The sequence below is a fragment of the Rhipicephalus sanguineus genome, chromosome 5, assembly GCF_013339695.2.
Source record: "Rhipicephalus sanguineus isolate Rsan-2018 chromosome 5, BIME_Rsan_1.4, whole genome shotgun sequence".
Classification (NCBI taxonomy): Eukaryota; Metazoa; Arthropoda; class Arachnida; order Ixodida; family Ixodidae; genus Rhipicephalus; species Rhipicephalus sanguineus.
The window spans coordinates 109,308,315-109,331,503 of record NC_051180.1 but is presented as its reverse complement, the minus strand read 5'-3'; the positions used below and the strand labels follow the sequence as shown (position 1 = coordinate 109,331,503).

At 46.1% G+C, this 23,189-nt stretch overlaps 1 protein-coding gene and 23 non-coding genes across 24 annotated transcripts in view; all 24 read right to left on the bottom strand.

Moving 5' to 3' along the window:
- Positions 1-937: 937 nt before the first annotated feature.
- LOC119394122 (receptor-type tyrosine-protein phosphatase F-like) overlaps positions 938-23,189 on the bottom strand; it is an 80,465-nt gene continuing 58,213 nt past the window's right edge. The window contains exons 2-7 of the mRNA XM_037661370.2: positions 9,940-10,230; positions 8,594-8,860; positions 7,777-7,994; positions 6,915-6,993; positions 2,428-2,688; positions 938-1,623 (exon numbers count right to left, since the gene is read on the bottom strand). Coding sequence (XP_037517298.1) covers positions 1,229-1,623; positions 2,428-2,688; positions 6,915-6,993; positions 7,777-7,994; positions 8,594-8,860; positions 9,940-10,230 — 1,511 coding nt within the window. The 3' untranslated portion in view covers positions 938-1,228. The remainder of the gene's footprint in view (positions 1,624-2,427; positions 2,689-6,914; positions 6,994-7,776; positions 7,995-8,593; positions 8,861-9,939; positions 10,231-23,189) is intronic.
- Trnat-cgu (transfer RNA threonine (anticodon CGU)) lies at positions 12,001-12,072 on the bottom strand. Its single transcript has one exon. It is a non-coding gene; the product is annotated as a tRNA-Thr (tRNA).
- Positions 12,191-12,262, bottom strand: Trnat-ugu (transfer RNA threonine (anticodon UGU)). The gene has a single exon. It is a non-coding gene; the product is annotated as a tRNA-Thr (tRNA).
- On the bottom strand, positions 13,994-14,065 carry Trnat-ugu (transfer RNA threonine (anticodon UGU)). Its single transcript has one exon. It is a non-coding gene; the product is annotated as a tRNA-Thr (tRNA).
- Positions 14,181-14,252, bottom strand: Trnat-ugu (transfer RNA threonine (anticodon UGU)). The gene has a single exon. It is a non-coding gene; the product is annotated as a tRNA-Thr (tRNA).
- On the bottom strand, positions 14,369-14,440 carry Trnat-ugu (transfer RNA threonine (anticodon UGU)). Its single transcript has one exon. It is a non-coding gene; the product is annotated as a tRNA-Thr (tRNA).
- Trnat-ugu (transfer RNA threonine (anticodon UGU)) lies at positions 14,556-14,627 on the bottom strand. Its single transcript has one exon. It is a non-coding gene; the product is annotated as a tRNA-Thr (tRNA).
- On the bottom strand, positions 14,743-14,814 carry Trnat-ugu (transfer RNA threonine (anticodon UGU)). The gene has a single exon. It is a non-coding gene; the product is annotated as a tRNA-Thr (tRNA).
- On the bottom strand, positions 14,930-15,001 carry Trnat-ugu (transfer RNA threonine (anticodon UGU)). The gene has a single exon. It is a non-coding gene; the product is annotated as a tRNA-Thr (tRNA).
- Trnat-ugu (transfer RNA threonine (anticodon UGU)) lies at positions 15,117-15,188 on the bottom strand. Its single transcript has one exon. It is a non-coding gene; the product is annotated as a tRNA-Thr (tRNA).
- Positions 15,304-15,375, bottom strand: Trnat-ugu (transfer RNA threonine (anticodon UGU)). The gene has a single exon. It is a non-coding gene; the product is annotated as a tRNA-Thr (tRNA).
- On the bottom strand, positions 15,491-15,561 carry Trnat-ugu (transfer RNA threonine (anticodon UGU)). Its single transcript has one exon. It is a non-coding gene; the product is annotated as a tRNA-Thr (tRNA).
- On the bottom strand, positions 15,677-15,748 carry Trnat-ugu (transfer RNA threonine (anticodon UGU)). The gene has a single exon. It is a non-coding gene; the product is annotated as a tRNA-Thr (tRNA).
- Positions 15,864-15,935, bottom strand: Trnat-ugu (transfer RNA threonine (anticodon UGU)). The gene has a single exon. It is a non-coding gene; the product is annotated as a tRNA-Thr (tRNA).
- On the bottom strand, positions 16,051-16,122 carry Trnat-ugu (transfer RNA threonine (anticodon UGU)). The gene has a single exon. It is a non-coding gene; the product is annotated as a tRNA-Thr (tRNA).
- On the bottom strand, positions 16,238-16,313 carry Trnat-ugu (transfer RNA threonine (anticodon UGU)). The gene has a single exon. It is a non-coding gene; the product is annotated as a tRNA-Thr (tRNA).
- Positions 16,425-16,496, bottom strand: Trnat-ugu (transfer RNA threonine (anticodon UGU)). Its single transcript has one exon. It is a non-coding gene; the product is annotated as a tRNA-Thr (tRNA).
- On the bottom strand, positions 16,612-16,683 carry Trnat-ugu (transfer RNA threonine (anticodon UGU)). The gene has a single exon. It is a non-coding gene; the product is annotated as a tRNA-Thr (tRNA).
- On the bottom strand, positions 16,799-16,870 carry Trnat-ugu (transfer RNA threonine (anticodon UGU)). Its single transcript has one exon. It is a non-coding gene; the product is annotated as a tRNA-Thr (tRNA).
- On the bottom strand, positions 16,985-17,056 carry Trnat-ugu (transfer RNA threonine (anticodon UGU)). The gene has a single exon. It is a non-coding gene; the product is annotated as a tRNA-Thr (tRNA).
- Positions 17,172-17,243, bottom strand: Trnat-ugu (transfer RNA threonine (anticodon UGU)). Its single transcript has one exon. It is a non-coding gene; the product is annotated as a tRNA-Thr (tRNA).
- On the bottom strand, positions 17,359-17,430 carry Trnat-ugu (transfer RNA threonine (anticodon UGU)). Its single transcript has one exon. It is a non-coding gene; the product is annotated as a tRNA-Thr (tRNA).
- Positions 17,546-17,617, bottom strand: Trnat-ugu (transfer RNA threonine (anticodon UGU)). Its single transcript has one exon. It is a non-coding gene; the product is annotated as a tRNA-Thr (tRNA).
- Trnat-ugu (transfer RNA threonine (anticodon UGU)) lies at positions 17,887-17,958 on the bottom strand. Its single transcript has one exon. It is a non-coding gene; the product is annotated as a tRNA-Thr (tRNA).

Below are 23,189 nucleotides of genomic sequence, written 5' to 3'. Positions count from 1 at the left end.
ATCATTGCAGGCGCTGGAAATAGTGGCATAGCGGTATGAGCGATATTTGAACCGCGCAAGCACTTCCGCCGAAGTTTTTAACGCAGCTGGTTAGAACCTTCTTTTTCACAATGTTATACACTTCTTACAATGGCATTGTCACGGGGTCGTGACGTGGACGAAGGCGGCAGTCGGCTTGTTCAGGATTAAACATTTTATGGGTGAACCTGTGCCCGGAAAAATGAAAAGGCAAGGTACGAGCAATTTACGTTGTACTCTGATAGCGGCGAACAGGGCGTCGGCCGTTGGTAATCTGATCGGCGGTGAGGCGCGGCGGCATTTATACATGCAGTATCGAACATGCCAGCCTTATCGCTGGTGGCCGCGTTAGTTCCAGAATAGACTCAGCTGTTCGCGTTTCTGCGCTCAAGCCTAACAGCTGATCCTAAAATAATCTGGAACGTTCCCAGACATTCTGGCGTGGTTTGCGCAAGGCAGTAGTAACACGTGTAAAGGGGCGGTAACATCAAACATAGAAAGAAAGGAGCGCGTGTGGCAATATACACGCGTTGTGCACATGTTTTCTTTCTTTGGAGCACCCTAATAAAGAAATGGCAGTAGACTAACAGCTAATCTAGTGCCCTTGTCAACCTTCGAAGATGATGAGAGGCGAAGAACCAGAAATGTATCATTCTCACAACTGTGCTGTCAGCATTCTTTGCATCAGACATTCTGGCGTGGTTTGCGCAAGGCAGTAGTAACACGTGTAAAGGGGCGGTAACATCAAACATAGAAAGAAAGGAGCGCGTGTGGCAATATACACGCGTTGTGCACATGTTTTCTTTCTTTGGAGCACCCTAATAAAGAAATGGCAGTAGACTAACAGCTAATCTAGTGCCCTTGTCAACATTCGAAGATGATGAGAGGCGAAGAACCAGAAATGTATCATTCTCACAACTGTGCTGTCAGCATTCTTAGCATCTGCTTTATTTTCTTAATGTATCGGACAGTTCACTTATCTCTAAAAGAAATATCTTACCTGCATAGACGAATGATAGAGACACCATGAGATTGTAGGAACATCGACCTGTTGCAGAAAAATCTCGGAAAAACAGCATTGAACGTATACGATAATCGGTGTTGCCTTCTCGAATAACACGGGAAGCATTCTTATTTCACAGCTCGCAACAACGGGCTTTGCCGTCTTCCACGCGGTGGTTCGCGGCAGCGAACGCGAACACGAAAGCGTTCACTGAGTAGCGTTTGCAGGAACCGCCGTCGGGAACGCAGCGGGTGGTGTGTCAATCCGTAGCGCCCAAACGCGTGGAGCATCGTCAGTGCCACAGGCGGTCAGGGCATGCACTTCCACCACGTAAGTGGTGGAAGGCGTCAACCGCCGCAACGTCAGGTGGGTGTCCGCAGTGATCTCCTCCCGTACGCTATTTGCACCGGAAGAGTCCTGCTGTAGAACAGGTGCCCAGGACACCAGGAAGCCTTCACCGTTGTCACTGCCGCTACTGACGTTGCTAGTGGGAGCAGCGGCAGGGGCGCATCCGGGGCTCGGAATCCACGACACGAGCACCGAGCCGTCGTCCAGGAACGTGTAGGCAACGTCGGGCGGTGATAAGGACGGGACCGCCTCCACTGCCGATGAACACGGAGGCAGTCGTGTACGACTACGATGACGACATTTTCAGATCTGGGGTTATTTTCTGGACATTGTCAAAGTCAGCCATGTTGACTGATTCCGCCATTGGTCAACTCTAATTCGCCCAGAGGGCTGCTACTACCTCTCTGATTGGCTTAAAATGCCGCCATCTCGAAATTTGACAAGATGTCGGAATTTGACAGTGTGCAAAGTAGCACTCCCGAACGTATTATGTGAACGCTCTAGCAGAGTTCTCAAGCATGCAACTGATCTGAAATGTAGTTACTCCCTCAGACACAAGCAAAACACTGTAATGCTGGTGTTAAGTTGCATCATTCGTCGTCATTACTCGAGAGGCTGAACTATGTAGGTGGCTGACCTCGCAAGAGTGCCACCTTTTATTTGTAAATAGGTAACATTAGACGGAAGTATTTCCACTTCCGTTTTAAGCACGCGTAAGTTACTACCAATACCTCGTATCTGGCTATTACCATCGTCTGTATTTTTTAAGTGTCTAAGCTACACATGCCTTGTGCTATCGCTTGAGTGTGCGCGCATTTTGTTCTTTGATGAGAATGCATCGACTGTTCATTTCTGTGCCCCTCGAGGGTGCATGGCTGCATGTATATTAAAGTATTGTTTCTAAAATAAATTTAGTTGCGAGCGTGGCGAGTGTCGTGTCTTTCCTGTCCCCTTTTTCCTCGTAAAAAGTACCAACTAGCCCAGCTTTCAACTCTATTGTTGTTTCGCTTTATGGCGCGTGCGACTTCGTCGGCTATGTGCCGAAACCGATTCCTCACCGGGTTTCCCGGTCCTGAAGCGCTTTCTGAGCACCAGCGCCATGCCTTCGTAGCGGAAGAAGCGCAAGTCGTACGCCCGCCACGGTTCGAGTCCCTGCAGCCGGTGTCGACGCGCGCTGCTGTTGAGCAGCACCTCGTGCGGGCACGCGTCCGGCTGCTCGGGCTCGCAGCAGGTCAGCAGCACCTCCTCGATCACTTCGTGACGCAACGTCCACGTCAGCACGGCCCACGTCAGGCCGCTGCTCACGTTCACGTTCATGCCTGCGTCACAGGCGCTTTGCTCAATGCAGTTCACATCGATAACTACGCCTTACACTAGATTAATAAAGCATTCTAATCTGGTAGAGATGTCCTAAAAGCACATCTCAGGCACATACTAGAATTCAGACTCCACATGAAGTGTGATGTGTGACCCACAAAAGGATTCATGAACAACTTTTTTTACATAAACGTAGAGTATTCAGAACAAAAGCATAATTTTTCCTGACCAGAAGTTCAAGCTGTCGCGTACAGGATGAACTGCGCGATAACCTGGGGTTAGATATTTGTTAGGCAAAATGTGTTCATTCTTGCGATAAAAAAAGCTCCGCGCACAACCTCCTTTGATTGCTGTCTAATTGATCCATAAGCGTAGTTTCATTTTAGGTTGCGGTCTTCCCTGCAACGGCGTTTACGGGTGGCATCTGCATGGCGTCTGACATCTTATTTTTAGCGTTCCTCAGAGTCCGGAACGCCTTTACAGAAGATGCATTCCTCGACCACCGAAACGCGTGTTTGTGTGTGCACTGTCTTATGATGAAGATATACATAGTTAAAGCGTTTATAGGCTTCCCTTTCCCAATTAAGTAACGTGCGTTAAGTGCGAAGTCGAGTAATTAACAACCTTGCTATACCGCCTGTCACATGGGCACGTTCTAGTGCACTCGAACCCAGGTGCTGCTACAGTGTCAGTATTGAGTCCTAATGACTTATTTTTGATCGGTCGCAACTCAGCCTATCGCAATTCATGCATTACGATCAAGCCTATCGATTACGATGTAAGTCTTGAATCTACGTCACTACTTTTACCACATATCAGTCAAATATTTTTAATTGTCTTGTACTCGCTTATCAACAGCTCGCCGTTAGAGGTCACCGCGATAAATCGTGAATGTTGCGCCATATGCTAGCGATCATGGTTAATAACTGTCAAAAACTTTAATCCCAATCAGACTCGATAGCAATCGAAAATTCTTACGTGATGCCAGTGTTGTTCATTATTTGGCAGTCGTCAATGAAATAATAGTTATATGGATGTTTTATTGGATTATTGGATAATTAGCTTAAGGTATGCCGCCGCTGTCTTTCTTAATCTTTTTAGGTTTCGACCCAACCATGACCGCTTCGCATCCGCCTTAAGGAGAGCAGTTTAAAAAGACACTTCAAGGTTATGTAAAAAATGATAAAACTATCTACAATACAATTACCAAAATTACCCAAAATACGCCCATCACGCCAACATTCATAAGGGCCGATTTCACTATACGAAAGGAAAACTACTTTGCACCATTATAGCTGTGCGTGTAAGTTGTGCGGCTAACTAAAATATTTGCGCTGTTATCAATATTAAGTATATTGTAGTCCAAAAACCGAAAATCGTGTAATTTCGGACGGTTGCATTTCAACTGAAATTCTGTAACATAAAAACTTGTTAATTGTTTTCGGTTATGCTAGTTCATTGCATAGGTTAAAGTTTAAGAAGAAAAAACATGTTACGCTTCATCAGAAAACATCCATTTATTCAAAAGTTACAAACTTTTGCGCAACGATAAACAACTCATGATGAAGTTTAGGGATAAACTAATTTTTGCAAACACATCATTTTCGACTTGAGGGAAAGTCTGCAAAAGACCATAGCTTTCGAACATAACCGGATAGACATGTACTCTTCACATTTCTGACATTAACCTAATTAAAGCAACTAGAAGGATATTCTTTTTTTTTCAAGAAAACAAACACGATTTTAAAGGGTGGCGACGTACTTTAATATGGCGTTATAGTTTTTGAATTAATACAAACCCGTATAAGTATCGAAATGACTCCAGTCATCCTTTAATATTAAACTAAGAGTTGAGCTTTAATTTGTGCTAGTTGCATAGTAGTTGCATTCACGGCACCGTCTGCCGTTTCCTTGCAACATTCCCCGCCTAGAGCACTCAAAGCAGGACATGGCTTTCATGTCTTACATGGCTTTCAGGAACTATTGCAAAGACATAATAAATAAGTAATTCTTTATCTTTTTCTCCTTTAACTTTCGTGCGACCTCAGAATAGCGCTATTTCAAAAAGCGCGCGCAGCGACTGAAAGGATGCTTTGTGGCAGTAACGTAAAGCGAGAGGCCAAACGCGCCTTTATGCAAATGGGCCGTCTTTCCAATTGCACTGGCAGAGAGAGAGAGAGATTTCTCGCAGAGCGTACTGGGAACTTACTGGTGGTGCAGGAAATTATTGAAGCAGATGCTATGCGTTTAAATTTAGCGCTATGCTTCGCGACCGATAAGGGAAAGCTATTGCGGCAGAGACAGTGCACGGGATGTGCTTTCTCGCAGTAGTAGCTAGTGAACGGCAAAGCACGCTTTACAGGAGCATTCAGTAAATGTGAATAGCTTTTAGAAACAACGTTCTGGGCACTGATGGTCGCGTTATTTATGAAAGTCCGCTGCCACATTCTGCATCCTAGAGAGGCAGGTTTGGAGACAGCAGCGAGTGCAACGGGAAAGGCTGCTGTCAACCGCATCAGCTATAAAGACCACGCCAGTGGTGGCCACACTGGTACAGCTAAGTCAGTGTCTACACTTGCTATGCCTTGGAGAGCAAGTGTAATATGAGCGGGCGTGCTGAAACGTAAAGAACACCCACGCACAATTTAGCATGAAAAATGTTTCTCATCCTAGTGCAATTCAGGTTCTCTTCTTATGTGTGTTATAAATGTTTATTTCGTATGTGAGCTCTAATCTTTTATTACGAGCGCTTTCTGGAGAAAACCTGCGAGTAACAGATAATATTTTCAAAATGCCCTGCGCAAAACCATCGTCTATAGTTTTCTGTGTTTCGGAGTCACTGTCTTTCATACACGCAGCAAATGCGCCAACATTTTGCCTGTTTTTATTTCTTATTATGAACGCAACATGCCAACACTAAATGCTAGCGTCCATTAAAATAATTGATGCTTTTTTCTCTTCTTGTTTATTATCACTGCATTCCCGCAGAGAGAGTCATTTCCTATCTACCTCTCCTTGAAGCAAGACGGCTAGTTGGGCTAGTTGGCTAGGATTGATCTCGAACTTCGTTTATCTTGAACATGGACACAGTTCACAGTTGTTCGTTTTCCTTTCTTTTTCCCGTGTCCATTGTTGCGCTGTAACGAAGTTCAGGGTACCTGTCCTTCACCGACGGCAGCATGGCAATCATCTGGAACGCTTTTTCATGGCACGTCTTCGTAGATTTCTTCCATGGGCTTTACGTAACCGTGATTCTTATTTCTTGAGATGACCCTAGCGCTTAAAGCTTATAGGATAGTGCGTTACTGTTTGAATAGTATAGTGTGCCACAAACTTCCTCTTCCATCGCATGTGCCTTTCCTGAAATACGTAAGCTCGCGGCGCATCATGTTGCGTCGCATAGTATACCGCTTTTGTTCGATCCTCGTAAAGTGTCATTAAATGCGAAAAAGCGGCAAGTACCCGCACCGCAAGTGTTCACCTGCTTTGAGCCCATTTGAAAGTGGAAGAATATAGGCACCCAAACCACACTTGGGTTTCAGTAGCCTCAAGTTTTCGCTTGAGACGATTTGACCGACCCACTTTTGTATTGCCACGCGCTCGAATCGCCTTGGTTCTTGTTGGCAAACGTTGTTGACAGGTTTATCAATTTCTCTGCTTAGTGCAACAATGTCCATTGTACTGAAACATTGTCGTATAATATTTTCCTTGACGCCATTGAAAAAGAGTGTTGTCCAATCAGATTGCTCGAACGACGCAGATGTACATTTTTCAGTGTACGCGAACGAGCATCGACGATTATTCTACAATGTACTGGGCAAGGGGGTTAAGGACTTGACTTGGGAGTTATACTTCGGCGATATACGACTGCACTTGCCACTATCATTGTGATTCGAGAGATACTGATTTACTTATGCTCCAGTTCACCCAATTTATTTCTTAATTGCAACCTTTGGCTGTCTTATTCTTTACCATCTATACGACACGCCATTATTCAATAGTAGTTTGTACTATGTTTTCTCTAATACCCGCGTAAAAAAGCATGCGTAGATTAGGCCAGTCGCTTTCAGCAATGGCACTTAAGGTTTCATTCAGTGCTGCAAGGATTAATGTGACATTATGCTGGCCATTGAAGATCGTCTTTATTACTGTCATTCACAGAACATCAGAGAAAAGTGTGTTCAAGTAACTGGAAATGGAATGAAGCCTACTTGACGTCACAACTCACCGGAGGAGTAGGAGATCCCGTAGGTGACAGCCTCCTCTCCGGCCAGGAAACTGCCAGACCAGAGGTTGTACGCGGCAACCTGCATTAACATTGCGATGCCAGTTAAGGAAAAACGCCGCGCAACACTCACAACGAAATAACGGCTGAGATGGTATCAAGTGCTGCGTTTACAAACGCTCCAAATCGCACTACACGTAAAGCAGCACAACGCACACAAGCAAATATAGATAAGAAAATTGTACGCTGACCGACGTTTTTCTTTTAGTTTCTTTTTTATGTTCCACCAGATGTAGGCAGCTTATGCTACGTATCGTTGCTACAATATAATTGCGTCATTGCTTGCTTAGTTGATCAATAAAACAGCAAGTAATCTTCATCTAGGCCCCTCTGTGTATACATCACTCCAACATTTACCACCGTTTTTCCCTCTCTCATCAAACTACATTTCACGAGCTCTCGTTTCTTTGTTTCACGCAACTGCCGGAATCGCAATTTTCTCTTTAAAATCGAGACAAATAACAAGTGTCATATTGAACAATCTCCACGATAGAATACGATTTTGGCGCTAAACTTACCCAAGCAATGACGCACTATTACCTTATTTCATTACTACTACCTATCAATGAAAAGTGAATATCACCATATACGTTTTCCTTATATCTGTCCACAGTCAAGTTTCTCTTTTTTTTACCAGCTGGGATCAATGAGTAATTGTTAGTGAAGGCGCAAAGACGGTTATGTATAACCTTTACAAGCCTTCTTCTCCAGCATATGGCCCTGTTCATTTCACAACAATCAATTCCGTTGACGCAGAGACTGTCGTTCAAATAGCGGGCGTGTCACTCTCACGAATATACGTTACCTGCACGGTGTACGTGTTCAGTTCCTCGACATCGGCGATGACCAGCGAGCGCAGGTCTCTGGAGCCGAGGCGCAGCGACTCGCCGTCGCCGTAGAAGGTGTGCCACTTCACCAGGTACCCGTCCACGGGACCCCGGCCCAGCTCTGGTGGGGACCAACGCAGCTCCAGCGCCGACGAGTTCAACGGAGACACCTGCACCTCCAGTGGAGCACTGGGACCTGCGGCGGCCGCGTTCATTAGAAATGGCTAGAATCGAACTACTGCAGCACGTGATGTCGCGAAAAACGTGAGTTTACGTGGGAGCAAGAGATGCTGTCATTCTCGCTGCTTGACGCGTGCGGACTTACCTTGTTGGTGGAATTCACGATAATTGAATTAACACAAACATTTCGTCACTCCTTATACACTATGAGAAAGCTAGGTTTGAAGAGTAGGACGTTGACCATAAAAAGCCGAGAGATTGCTTCAAGTTCCAGTGTCAACCGTATACTGTCCAGGATTTAAATTGGCGTTCTATAGCTTGGGAAGCTTTTCTGATATTTGGCGGCTAATCCATAGCTGTGTCCGAAAGTTAAAAGTGCGGGCGCTTTTTTTAAGCATCCAAGAACAGCCATGCACAGCTTTGAGACACATCCTCTTTCTCAATATCAACTATCTGTCAACGTAACTTGGTGATATCGAAGGTGCCTTCAGGGGTACTCTGCTAGCCCGAACACGCCCTAACACATGCAAAACGCATGTGCTAGCAGCTTATCAAGATGGCACTACAGTAACTCTTCGTTACAGTTTCCCCTCAACGATATGTGTGCAAGCTCACGTCCGGGCGGTGACCGGTAGACGGTGTAGAAGAGGAGCGCGTCCGACGGGTCGGTCACTTCAACGCTGGCCATTGTCCAGGGCTGGCCGTTCGCTATCACCTTGCGACTGTCGTGCACAAAGAACTTCTCGCAGCTGCCGGCCTGGACACCTTCAGCCAGGCAGTGCTTGACTGTGAACACGCCCATCACGATACCGCCCTGCTCGACGCTAGTCCAGGACAGCGACACCGCCGTCCACATGGAAACCACCAGCTGGAAGATGAGCCCTGTGAACCGGGAGGCGAGAGACGTGAACAAGTGATTGACCTTCTCCCCCCCCCCTCTCCCCACTCATCTCATTCATGAAAATCTAAACCATTTTCACTTAGTTTTGTTAACGCAATGCCTTGTAAGAGTTTAAACGTTGGACTACAAAGTCAAACTCAAGTAGCTGTATATAGTACGAAGCAGTGTATTGCCACGTGGTAGTAACGGTGAGGAAGGCGGAAGTCACGCCGGTAGAGCCGAAACTTCATTGGGCGAAGCTGTACCCAGAAAACTATGTAACAAAAAGTACAAGCAATGTACTCTATACACTGAAAGCGGCGAGCACAATCGTCGGCCGTAGGAGAACTGATCATCGGCGGAACGCATCAGTGATCGAACCTTCCAGCGTTATCGCTGGTAGTCGCGTAAGCTCCCAAATAAACTTTACTACTCGCGTCTCGCATGTAGTCTGAAGAGAACAATCGCACAGCTTCACAAGCGTTGCTGCGCGGTCTGCGCCGAGTGTTGCTAACAGTTTATTGTGAGGGAAATCCGAATAGACCAAAAACTCAGTGTCCCTTATGCATTCGTCTAATACGACTCGAAGGCGAAAGCCATCTTCTTCTCAGTCGATGTATTGATCATTCCACGCCCCCTTCCGAAAGCTTCTGCACCTAACGTTGTTTTGCACTGCTTCGAGGATCGGGGGCATTGCAAGCTTCTCATCTCATCTAGTGTTGCTCAGCCTCCGTGATCGATCCACCTATGACCAAGCGACAATGTCATACAGTGATGTTATCGTGGGACATCCCGTTATGGAACGTCATGACGACGTCACAATGACGTCATCACGAGGTGATTATTTTTTTGCATCACTCGTGTTCCCGCCGCCGATGCGTGACGCCGACGGTCAATTTTCGCGTTTGATGAGGCGTCTAAAGGCCTTAGCAAAGAAATAAACGCGCGTGGTAATATCAAAAGACAACATTTCCGACATAATGAGAGCCTCACGTCTGTACAATATTTTGTTCGTCGAGTTTTACCAAACACTGGAGTAAGTTTAAACAGGCATTGGTATCGCACAGAGTTACACCCTCACCCTTGGGAGGCGTAAATACGGTGGCCTCCGCGTGCGGTCCTTCCAGGGGTGTGTCCTCGAGCACGTTCTTGGCGCGCACGCGGAACGTGTAGTTCGTGGAAGGCTGCACGTCGTGCAGGAGCACGTGTCGCGTCTTTCCGGGCGTCTCGAGTGCCTCGCACGACGAGGTCGTGCACCAGGATACGTCGTAGGCCTGCAGGGGTCCCCGAGGCGCCTTGGGAGCCGTCCAGGACAGCAACGCTTTGCCCCCGCCCACTCTGTCCACGTGCAGGAGCATCGGCTCACTGGGTGCTGCGAAATAAGAGCGGCGAAGCTCAGTTGAACAGCATGACTAAACCAGAGAGAGGGTTTATTTAAACAATGTGGCAATATCATGACACGATGCAAAACGGTGCACTATTTCGTGCACGTACTAGAGAGCAGAAAAAAAACGCCGCGATTGTGAGTTGAATTCACAAGCCCTGATATACAAGTTCATTGTTCTAGTGCTGAGCGCTGTTCTAGTGCTCTTCTAGTGCTGTTCTAGTGCTGCGTTGTAGCTCAAATGGTACAGCATCGGCCGGGTAATTCGAAGATTGTAGGTTTCGATCTCACCGACGAAAACGGGAATTTTTCGTCGACTTTAGGTCCTTTCACTTTAAGAATGAATCATTACACTACAGTTAAGAAACCACAAATAATGTCCCCTGTGTCTTCCTTAGCTTAATTCTCTGTCGGTTTCATTAGTTGTGCATAATACAGATAAAAACGAGCCCTTCGGACAATTCCCAATTCCCCTACTTTCGTAGTTCGGCAATAAGGCATTTACTTAGGACGTTTCGTGTCGGTCTGTACAGGCTTCGGCGTACGTTGATTGCCTTCGCCAGAGGTTCTTCCAGAGCTCTTACTGTCGTCGCCGCCTTCTCTGTCGACTCGTCACGGGTCCACTTATACAGCTGCTAGGCGCGTCCATGTTTTCTACCCCTCCTCACTTCTTCCACAGTCGTAGACGTCATGACGTCGTCAGTGTCATTCCTCGGTCACATTTCGATTACAGAATTTTTCTTAATTGCCAGCTAGTGTAGCGCCGCTAGTTTAACGAAAGGTGCGTAAACTTGGGCGTCTATGCCTCCCGACGCGTCCCAGTGATCATGGCGGTTTCAACATCATCAACAGGGTGCCCGGACAGTTTGGCGCTCGGGCTCTGCTACACTTGCATATGTCCTCAAACAGTCGCTCTCGTCGTACCCAAAGCGTCGGAACAGTGCGCAACGACGGGCACGGCACTGAATCTCGCTTTTGTGCCGCAACAACGCAGACAACGAGGCGCTCTTCCTGCCACAACAACTAGCGTGAGGACTCCGGCAATGCGTAATTGTTGCGGGAGGTCGCCCATTGTGAGGCAATCCTTGAGCATGAGGCTCACGCGTGTCGAAGAACCCTTGTCTGTGCAACCGCACCCGCGCCAGCGTTCTCGCACGATTTCGTTCACCTTCCTATGAGGGGCCAGATCTGCTCGCACGTCGTCGTGAACGTGGCACAGAAGCCAATGAATCTACAGTCTCGTATCTTGAGGCATGAGTGGATTACAACGCATCGGTGGTTTTTCACTACGATATTTGTGACAGTGAGTATCAATCATCATCCTGCCCTCAGCGTTCTCGAATGTGGCAGCGCAAACATGATTTATTCGACACGCCCCCACGGCTCGGGAGCAAATCCAAACGAATAGGTGGGTCCCTAAAAACCTCGACGCGGAACGGCACCACCTTCAATACAAGTAAAGAGCGCTGCATCACCAGACAGCAGCCGAGGCAAAATAATCTCATATCCCTGCGATGATTCTTCCAGCTCCTTGGTGCCACGGCCATACTGTGCCACTGAAACCGCACCGATACCGACAGAGCCCGTGTGATCTACGTCCGTCACCACGGTAGCCGGAAGTGGTAAACAGCTAAGCTAGCGGCCGATGATAGTGGCCGACCCAAAGATGCATCAACGCACAGCTGCCATTATTCGGGGCAAAATTGTCGCGTCATTTTCTGAACGTTCTTGAGAAATGCGCAAAAATAAAAAAATTTATGTCGCCAGTGAGGTTTGAACTCACGACCCCTGGTTTACGAGACCAGTGCTCTACCACTGAGCTATAGCGGCCGACGACAGTGGCTGACCAAAAGATGTACCAATGCACACCTGACATTATTCGGGGCAAAATTGTCGCGTCATCTTCTCAACTTTCTTAGAACCACACAAAATAAAAAAAAAATATTAATGCCGCCAGTGAGGTTCGAACTCACGACCCCTGGTTTACAAGACCAGTGCTCTACCACTGAGCTATAGCGGCCGATGTCAGTGGCCGGCCAAAAGGTGTACCTATACACACCTGAAATTATTCGGGGCAAAATTGTCGCGTCATCTTCTCAACTTTCTTGAGAACCGCACAAAATTTATATTCCGTGCTAATGAAACCTATTTTCAGGTATATACAATGCATGACCTGTCATTTATGTTCATCACCCACTCGTGACACGCCATACCGATTTTGGTATATATCCAGTTAACAAAACGGCCTGAAGCGCACCATAACGGTGTCATGTCAATCATACCGTACATCACATGCATAACATGATTCACATGTTAGGACCTGTCATTTATGTTCGTCGTAGAGTCACATCGCGCAATACCAATTTTGGTGTATATCAAGCGAGCGAAACGGCCGCGTGTGTACCAGGAGTATGGCATGTAAATCATGCCGCAAATCGTATGTAAAGTCATGGTTTTTATGTAACCACCTGTCACTTATGTTCGTCATACAGTCGCGTCGAGCAAAACCAATTTTGGTGTATATCAAGCGAGCGAAACTACCGCGAGCGCACCATGAGCGTGGCATGTAAATCACATCGTACATGACATGGATGTCATGATTTTCATGCTACCACCTCTCATTTACGTACGTCATACAGTGGCGTCGCTCCATACCGATATTGGTGTATATCAAGCGAGCGAAACGGCCGCGAATACACCATGAGTGTGGCGTTTAAACCATGACATATCTGACATGCATGTCGTGGCTTTCATGTTACAACCTGTTATTCATTTTCTTCATACAGTCGCATCGCGCAATAACAATTTTGGTGTATATCAATCTAGCGAAACGGCCACGAGTGCGCCATGAGCGTGGCATGTAAATCAAGTCGTACATAACTTGAATGTCGTGATTTTTCATGTTACCACCTCTCATTTACGTTCGTCATACAGTCGCGTCGCTCAATACGAATTTTGGTGTATATCAAGCTAGCGAAACGTCCGCCAATGCACCATGAGCGTGCAATGTAAATCATGACATAGATGACATGCATGTCATGGTTTTCATGTTACCACCTGTTATTCATGTTCTTCATACAGTCACATCGCGCAATGCCAATTCTGGTGTATATCAACCTAGCGAAACGGCCGCAAGTGCGCCATGAGCATGGCACGTAAATCATGCCGTACATGACATGCATGTCATGATTTTCATGTTACCACGTGTCAGTTATCTTCGTCATACAGAAATGTTTCGTCATACCAGTTTTCGTATATATGTATTCATTTGAACAGCCGCGAGCGCCCCGAGACCATCATGTCATGTAAATCATGCTGCACATGACATGCATGTCGTGATTTGCATTTTAGCACCTGCCATTATGTTCGTCATGAACTCTTGTCACGCCACACCAATTTTGGTATATATGAAACTAACGGCACGGCCGCAAGAGCCCCAAGGCCGTGTAATGTAAATCATGCTGTTCATGACATGCATGTCATGATTTTCAAGTTATGACCTGTTATTTACGTTCGTAATAGGGTCATGTTATGCCGTACCAAATTTGGTATATACATCCGATTAACGAAACGGCCAGGAGAGCACAAAGTCGTAGGCGGCTAGATAGATAGATAGATAGATAGATAGATAGATAGATAGATAGATAGATAGATAGATAGATAGATAGATAGATAGATAGATAGATAGATAGATAGATACGCTCAAAGTCGCAGAAGTTCGCTAAGAAATGCTTCGCATTTAAAATAGTATTGCCGCCAGTGAGGTTTAAACTCACGACCCCTGGTTTACAAGACCAGTGCTCTACCACTGAGCTATAGCGGCCGACGACAGTGGCCGACCAAAAGATGTACCAATGCACACCTGACATTATTCGGGGCAAAATTGTCGCGTCATCTTCTCAACTTTCTTGAGAACCACACAAAATAAAGAATATTAATGCCGCCAGTGAGGTTTGAACTCACGACCCCTGGTTTACAAGACCAGTGCTCTACCACTGAGCTATAGCGGCCGACGACAATGGCCGACCAAAAGATGTACCAACCCACACCTGACATTATTCGGGGCAAAATTGTCGCGTCACCTTCTCAACTTTCTTAGAACCACACAAAATAAAAAAAATATTAATGCCGCCAGTGAGGTTCGAACTCACGACCCCTGGTTTACAAGACCAGTGCTCTACCACTGAGCTATAGCGGCCGATGTCAGTGGCCGGCCAAAAGGTGTACCTATACACACCTGAAATTATTCGGGGCAAAATTGTCGCGTCATCTTCTCAACTTTCTTGAGAACCACAGAAAATAAAGAATATTAATGCCGCCAGTGAGGTTTGAACTCACGACCCCTGGTTTACAAGACCAGTGCTCTACCACTGAGCTATAGCGGCCGACGACAGTGGCCGACCAAAAGATGTACCAATGCACACCTGACATTATTCGGGGCAAAACTGTCGTGTCACCTTCTCAACTTTCTTGAGAACCACACAAAATAAGGAATATTAATGCCGCCAGTGAGGTTTGAACTCACGACCCCTGGTTTACAAGACCAGTGCTCTACCACTGAGCTATAGCGGCCGACGACAGTGGCCGACCAAAAGATGTACCAATGCACACCTGACATTATTCGGGGCAAAACTGTCGTGTCACCTTCTCAACTTTCTTGAGAACCACACAAAATAAAGAATATTAATGCCGCCAGTGAGGTTTGAACTCACGACCCCTGGTTTACAAGACCAGTGTTCTACCACTGAGCTATAGCGGCCGACGACAGTGGCCGACCAAGAGATGTACCAATGCACACCTGACATTATTCGGGGCAAAACTGTCGTGTCACCTTCTCAACTTTCTTGAGAACCACACAAAATAAAGAATATTAATGCCACCAGTGAGGTTTAAACTCACGACCCCTGGTTTACAAGACCAGTGCTCTACCACTGAGCTATAGCGGCCGACGACAGTGGCCGACCAAAAGATGTACCAATGCACACCTGACATTATTCGAGGCAAAATTGTCGCGTCATCTTCTCAACTTTCTTGAGAACCACACAAAATAAAGAATATTAATGCCGCCAGTGAGGTTTAAACTCACGACCCCTGGTTTACAAGACCAGTGCTCTACCACTGAGCTATAGCGGCCGACGACAGTGGCCGACCAAAAGATGTACCAATGCACACCTGACATTATTCGGGGCAAAATTGTCGCGTCATCTTCTCAACTTTCTTGAGAACCACACAAAATAAAGAATATTAATGCCGCCAGTGAGGTTTGAACTCACGACCCCTGGTTTACAAGACCAGTGCTCTACCACTGAGCTTAGCGGCCGACGACAGTGGCCGCCCAAAAGATGTACCAATGCACACCTGACATTATTCGGGGCAAAACCGTCGTGTCACCTTCTCAACTTTTTTGAGAACCACACAAAATAAAGAATATTAATGCCGCCAGTGAGGTTTGAACTCACGACTCCTGGTTTACAAGACCAGTGCTCTACCACTGAGCTATAGCGGCCGACGACAGTGGCCGACCAAAAGATGTACCAACCCACACCTGACATTATTCGGGGCAAAATTGTCGCGTCATCTTCTCAACTTTCTTGAGAACCACACAAAATAAAAAATATTAATGCCGCCAGTGAGGTTTGAACTCACGACCCCTGGTTTACAAGACCAGTGCTCTACCACTGAGCTATAGCGGCCGACGACAGTGGCCGACCAAAAGATGTACCAATGCACACCTGACATTATTCGGGGCAAAACTGTCGTGTCACCTTCTCAACTTTCTTGAGAACCACACAAAATAAAGAATATTAATGCCGCCAGTGAGGTTTGAACTCACGACCCCTGGTTTACAAGACCAGTGCTCTACCACTGAGCTATAGCGGCCGACGACAGTGGCCGACCAAAAGATGTACCAATGCACACCTGACATTATTCGGGGCAAAACTGTCGTGTCACCTTCTCAACTTTCTTGAGAACCACACAAAATAAGGAATATTAATGCCGCCAGTGAGGTTTGAACTCACGACCCCTGGTTTACAAGACCAGTGCTCTACCACTGAGCTATAGCGTTCGACGACAGTGGCCGACCAAAAGATGTACCAACCCACACCTGACATTATTCGGGGCAAAATTGTCGCGTCATCTTCTCAACTTTCTTGAGAACCACACAAAATAAAAAATATTAATGCCGCCAGTGAGGTTTGAACTCACGACCCCTGGTTTACAAGACCAGTGCTCTACCACTGAGCTATAGCGGCCGACGACAGTGGCCGACCAAAAGATGTACCAATGCACACCTGACATTATTCGGGGCAAAATTGTCGTGTCACCTTCTCAACTTTCTTGAGAACCACACAAAATAAAGAATAATAATGCTGCCAGTGAGGTTTGAACTCAGGACCCCTGGTTTACAAGACCAGTGCTCTACCACTGAGCTATAGCGGCCGACGACAGTGGCCGACCAAAAGATGTACCAATGCACACCTGACATTATTCGGGGCAAAACTGTCGTGTCACCTTCTCAACTTTCTTGAGAACCACACAAAATAAAGAATATTAATGCCGCCAGTGAGGTTTGAACTCACGACCCCTGGTTTACAAGACCAGTGCTCTACCACTGAGCTATAGCGGCCGACGACAGTGGCCGACCAAAAGATGTAGCAATGAACACCTGATATTATTCGGGGCAAAATTGTCGTGTCATCTTCTCAACTTTCTTGAGAACCACACAAAATAAAAATATTAATGCCGCCAGTGAGGTTTGAACTCACGACCCCTGGTTTACAAGACCAGTGCTCTACCACTGAGCTATAGCGGCCGACGACAGTGGCCGACCAAAAGATGTACCAATGCACACCTGACATTATTCGGGGCAAAACTGTCGTGTCACCTTCTCAACTTTCTTGAGAACCACACAAAATAAAGAATATTAATGCCGCCAGTGAGGTTTGAACTCACGACCCCTGGTTTACAAGACCAGTGCTCTACCACTGAGCTATAGCGGCCGACGACAGCGGCCGACCAAAAGATGTACCAATGCACACCTGACATTATTCGGGGCAAAACTGTCGTGTCACCTTCTCAACTTTCTTGAGAACCACACAAAATAAAGAATATTAATGCCGCCAGTGAGGTTTGAACTCACGACCCCTGGTTTACAAGACCAGTGCTCTACCACTGAGCTATAGCGGCCGACGACAGTGGCCGACCAAAAGATGTACCAATGCACACCTGACATTATTCGGGGCAAAACTGTCGTGTCACCTTCTCAACTTTCTTGAGAACCACACAAAATAAAGAATATTAATGCCGCCAGTGAGGTTTGAACTCACGACCCCTGGTTTACAAGACCAGTGCTCTACCACTGAGCTATAGCGGCCGACGACAGTGGCCGACCAAAAGATGTACCAATGCACAACTGACATTATTCGGGGCAAAACTGTCGTGTCACCTTCTCAACTTTATTGAGAACCACACAAAATAAAAAATATTAAGATCATTATATATTATTATTATAAAAAAATTGAGCTATAGCGGCCGATGACAGTGGCCGACCAAAAGATGTACCAATGCACACATGGAGGCAAAATTGCCGCGTCATCTTCTCAACTTTCTTGAGAACCGCACAAAATTAAAAAAAAATATTAATGTCGCCAGTGAGGTTTGAACTCACGACCCCTGGTTTACAAGACCAGTGCTCTACCACTGAGCTATAGCGGCTTCTTTTCTTTATTTCCTGGTTTATTAGCACAAAATACACAGTGCACAAGAACTCATATCTCTGAATTTATCATTTCACAAAACACTTATTAGTGCATTCTAGAAACGGGACCGACAGCTTGTCCCGTGTTGCAGAGTTAGAAGTATTTCACTGTCAGCAATTTGTCAAGATGGGTAACCAGTGAGGTGGCTCGTGCAGTTCATGTAACACACTTCTTACATGTAACAGATATTCATGTAAATACACCTTAGCAGGTTTTGGATCTTCGTGCTCATGTCTGAAATCTATTCTAGTTTTGCACATGCTATGCATAGCGATAAGCATTGTCAGGTCACTTGTCACGTCATCTCCTAGTTCCCATGGCAAGAAGCAAATGCCGAAAGGCGTGAGCTGAAATCTTTTTTTATCGTCCTCTGAAGGACGCCCCACAGGAACACTGAGAGTAGTCTAGAAAGATGTGCTCGATTGTTTCGGGCTTCCTGCCAACCATGCAGTTAACACCCCAAGGCAAATAAAATCCTTTGTCTTTCAGCCATGGTTTAACAGGGAGCGTGCCAGTGTGCAACAAGAAAAAGAATGTCTTATTTGATGCTCTAATATGCATTCTGTTTACGCGTTTAAACACATCCTTATCTCGTCCTGACACATACGCTTTACGGTATAAAGGTACAGGGCACATAATATCAACTAAATCCTTATACAGTTGTTTTTTTGTTACTGAGGTTAAATAATCGAAAGAAAAATGCACTTGAAGAAACTGAAAAGCATACACAACTTCCCTCAAAAAACCACTGAGCTATAGCGGCCGACGACTGGGCCGACCAAAAGATGTACCAATGCACACCTGACATTATTTGGGGCAGAAGTGTCGCGTCATCTTCTCAACTTTCTTGAGAACCGCACAAAATAAAAAAATATTAATGCCGCCAGTGAGGTTTTCTTTCTTTCTTTCTTTCTTTCTTTCTTTCTTTCTTTCTTTCTTTCTTTCTTTCTTTCTTTCTTTCTTTCTTTCTTTCGTTCTTTCTTTCTTTCTTTCTTTCTTTCTTTCCTTCTTTCTTTCTTTCTTTCTTTCTTTGCAAGTTCAGAAAATGGAGCGAAGGCAAAAGGCTTAAAAGCCTGACGAAGGGCCTTTGCTCCAGGTGCAGTGAGGCACGCAGGCCGTCATAAGCACTTCGCAGGATACAAATAATAGGAATGAAAGAAAAAATAAAAAAGGTACATGTGCAAAATAATGTAACAAATACAGCAATAATAAAGCATTATTTCTAGTATGGAAATGTATACACTACAATCGTAATGTTCAACATACCAATTGGACATTAGTTGCGAGAGCTCATCGCAATTACATAAAGCATACAGAAACGACAAATAATAAAAAATACACAAGGATGTTCGGAGAAAAAGTACACAAATATACGATTAGGAATTGTCATACGGTGTAGTATTTGTACCAGAAAAAAAAAAACATGAGATACAATCTGGGCAAACAGGAACTCACGACCCCTGGTTTACGAGACCAGTGCTCTACCACTGAGCTATTTTTTTATTACCTGTCTTAGGTACACAACATATATTACAATCAACACTTGTAAAACGACCCAATGTACACAGTACATACGGTGACTGAGCTGTCAACCAGCGTCACGCTGGTGTCGTCATATTAAAATTCACGTAATGTCACCAGCGGCTCTACTGTTGGGAGCCACTCTGGTGGTTCCGGCGGTCCGGTGCTGCCTTATGAATTTCTACAAACAAATGAATACTTCCTCTAAAGTAGGCTCGTGCAGGCCGCGCATCTTTATCGAAGTGATAACCTGCCATTCTCGATCGCCACAAAGAGTGCAGGCCCAAGAGCATGATGGTGTCTAGAGGAACCCCGTATTCATTATCGACATTCAAGAACCTAATGCCATACGGGTCCAGAGGTAAGTCTTTTATGATAGTTCTTTGTAACACATCCCAAAAATAAACCCCTTCCCAACAATGCAAAAAAACATGATCTATTTTTTCTGGTACCTTGCCAATTAAACAGTGTGTACCCCACGGCAAGAAGCATCCCTTTCGCTCCAAGAAAGTTTTGACCGGTAACGTTCCTGAATGAACTTTAAAGAAGAATGTTTTTGTTCCGGGCTGCACGTGCATTTTTTTTTCACTCTCTTTAACACATTGCTACCTGGGCCTCCACTGTACAATGACCTATACAACGGCACAGGCAAGACAACATCACAAAGAGCAAAGTAAAGTTCCTTTCGTTTCACATTGGCGAGATATTCTCTCGAAAACCGTACGGTAAGAAATCTCACACTGGACCCTATTTCTTTATAAAAGCCACCAATCCCTCCTACACACTCTTCAGTCGAGACTACATACTCAGGCAGCAGATCTACCTAGTCGCAATTGGCATATGGTGCGCAGGAAAGGATCGGTGACATCTCTAAAGAACAAAAACCGGTTAACCAGCTGACGTAAGAAGAGGTGACCCAGTCCGAGCCCCCCGTCTTTTACCCGTCGGAACAAGTTGGTACGGCTGCACCGTTCCCACCCAGAAGCCCAGACAAAAGTGGCAAATATCCTGTGGAACTTTTGCACGTTAGTCCGTGAGCAGTGCAGCACCTGCATAACGTACCAGAGCTTGCTGACGAAAAACAGGTTGCAAATAGTGGCTCTGGCAAAGATCGATCGGGCGCCTGATTTCCACTTCTCTGCTTTCTCTTGCGTATCCTTAGCCTGACTTTTCCAATAGGGATCGCTGTCGCGATAACTCTCCAGCGGGATGCCCAAGTACTTGCCCGGGGTCGTCACCCAGGGCACGTTAGCAAAGTGTTCTGGTTTCTTTGGCCACGATCCGTGCCAGAGCCCTAGGCACTTGGACCAGTTAACACTGCTCCCTGTAGCTTGGCTGAAATCACGCACAGTTTTGACAGCCTGTTCTCTACTGTGTTGATCCTTTGTGAAAACGGCTACATCGTCTGCATAAGCAAGCAGCTTGACTTCAGCTGCATGTAACCGGAAACCATTTATTCTGTTGTTGTTGATTACCTTCAAACACAATGTTTCAATATATACAAAATAACAGGGGGCTGAGGGGGCAACCCTGCCGAACCGAACGTTGCACACTAATGGGGGCCCCCACACTCTTATTTACTATCAACCTGGTCGTGCAGTTTCGGTACGCCAGGGCCACTCCCTCGCAGATGACAGAACCGACGTTAGCGTGGTTTGAAACAGCAAACAAAATTTTGTGATCAACACAATCAAAAGCCTTTTCCAGATCAATCTGTAATATGGCAACCTGCTCATACGAAAAATCACAATGTTCCAGTATGCTCCGCGCTTTATGAATGTTTAGGACAATAGATCGCCTTTTGATGCCACAGGTCTGGTGAGGCCCGACGATGTCCTGTATGACTGTCTGCAATCTTCGAGCCAATACTTTCATATAAATTTTATACTCAACGTTGGTTAGGGCTATGGGTCGATACGCTGTTACAGATCTGAGTTTATGTACATCCTCGGTCTTGGGTATGAGAACAGTGTGGGAAGACCTGTATGATGGAGGCAATGTGTTCAATTTATACGCTTCATTAAATATATAACTGTCAGAATCGGGCTAATCTCGTGTTTAAACATTTTATAAAAGGCGGCAGTGAATCCATCCGGTCCTGGGGACTTTCCAGGATTTAACTTGTCTATAGCATGCTCCACTTCGGTCACTGTTATTGCACGCTCCAAACTTTCCTTCCTTTTGTCGTCCAGACGGGGTAAACCCGACAGAAATTCAGTTTTGAAGCTTTCAAAGTCTACGTCGTGCAATGCGAACAGCGCCCGATAATGTTCCGTGAAAGCTCTTTTTATGCCATCTGTATCTTTTGATAAGTTTCCACCCCATTCTATTTCGTGTATACTGTTCCTTTCGGCGCGTGCTTTTTCTAAGCATAGCGCGCGTTTCGTAGGCGTTTCGCCTGCAGCGGTGTCCTCTGCCCTTGCCCTCAGAAGCGCACCTCGATACGTTCATCGTCCAGCTGCTCTAACTTTGGTTTTGTTTTTCTGATATCTTCTATCCATTTTTCGGGGGCTCGGCATTTCTGTTGAGTAGCTTATCAAGCAGCGCTTTTAATACAGCCTCTTTCCGTTTCTCGTTATACCGAATGCTTGTAGCCCTGTTAATTGCTTTTAATTTTAAAGTTTCTTTAAGCAGCTCCCACTGTTGCCGAATGTGCAGGCTTTCATTAGGATCTAATTTGTTAATTTCCTCTATTACAGACGAATTATATTCTTCGTCCTCCAGGAGCTTGCTATTTAATTTCCAGGTTTCCCACGAAAAAGAGTTGCTTCTCTTGGTAATTCCGATAGAGCACTGAACTAAGCAGTGGTCAGAAAAGGACACCGGCACTACCTCGTAACTAGAACATTCAGGAAGTATGTCGACCGATACATAAATGCGGTCGAGTCTTGCATAGCTTGGGTCTTCGAAACGCGTGTACTTCAGTACACCCGAACATTGGAAACTTTCGGCAACGTCCTCAAGGTCCCAGTTCTCGACGATTCTCATCAACATATCTGTGCTCTGATCTCTAAAAGACCGAGCGCTCGTTTTGTCATGGCAACTGAGGACGCAGTTAAAATCCCCTAACAGTACTAACTTCCTTCCTGCACTTAGCCGTTGCTCAAGGCTACCAAAGAACAGGGCCCTATCTTCAGCCTTGTTGGGCGCATATGCGCATACGACACGCCACTCGGTGTTGTACATTGAGAAGTCAAGAGAGGCACACCGGCCCGACGCACACGAAAAGTGAGCGTTCACCTGAAGCCCCAGCAACTTCTTAACAAAAAGTAAGCATCCAGCCGATGTGCCCACTGCATGACTAACGACGACAAAAAATCTAGACGCGAAACGCTGCACCATGCTGCTGGTCTCCTCCTCGCCGTCGACTTTCGTTTCCTGAACTGCAAGCACGTCTATCTCTCGTTCCGTTAGAAGTCGGTAAAGCTGGCTTTGCTTTCTTTTTCCTGCCAGTCCTCTAACGTTTATGGTCGCGACCTTTAAGGGGCAGTCAGGCGCCATTTTAACGAAAAGAAAAGGGACCAGCAGCACAATGCCTACCTCTCGCGTCTAGCACGTGGCTAGACGATGCCGTCGCCGGCGTTGCCATCCGGCGCAGGTACTTGAACTTGCCCCACGTGCTCCGCGTTGCCGCCGCGCTTGTCGGCCGGAACGTTCGGGCGCGGT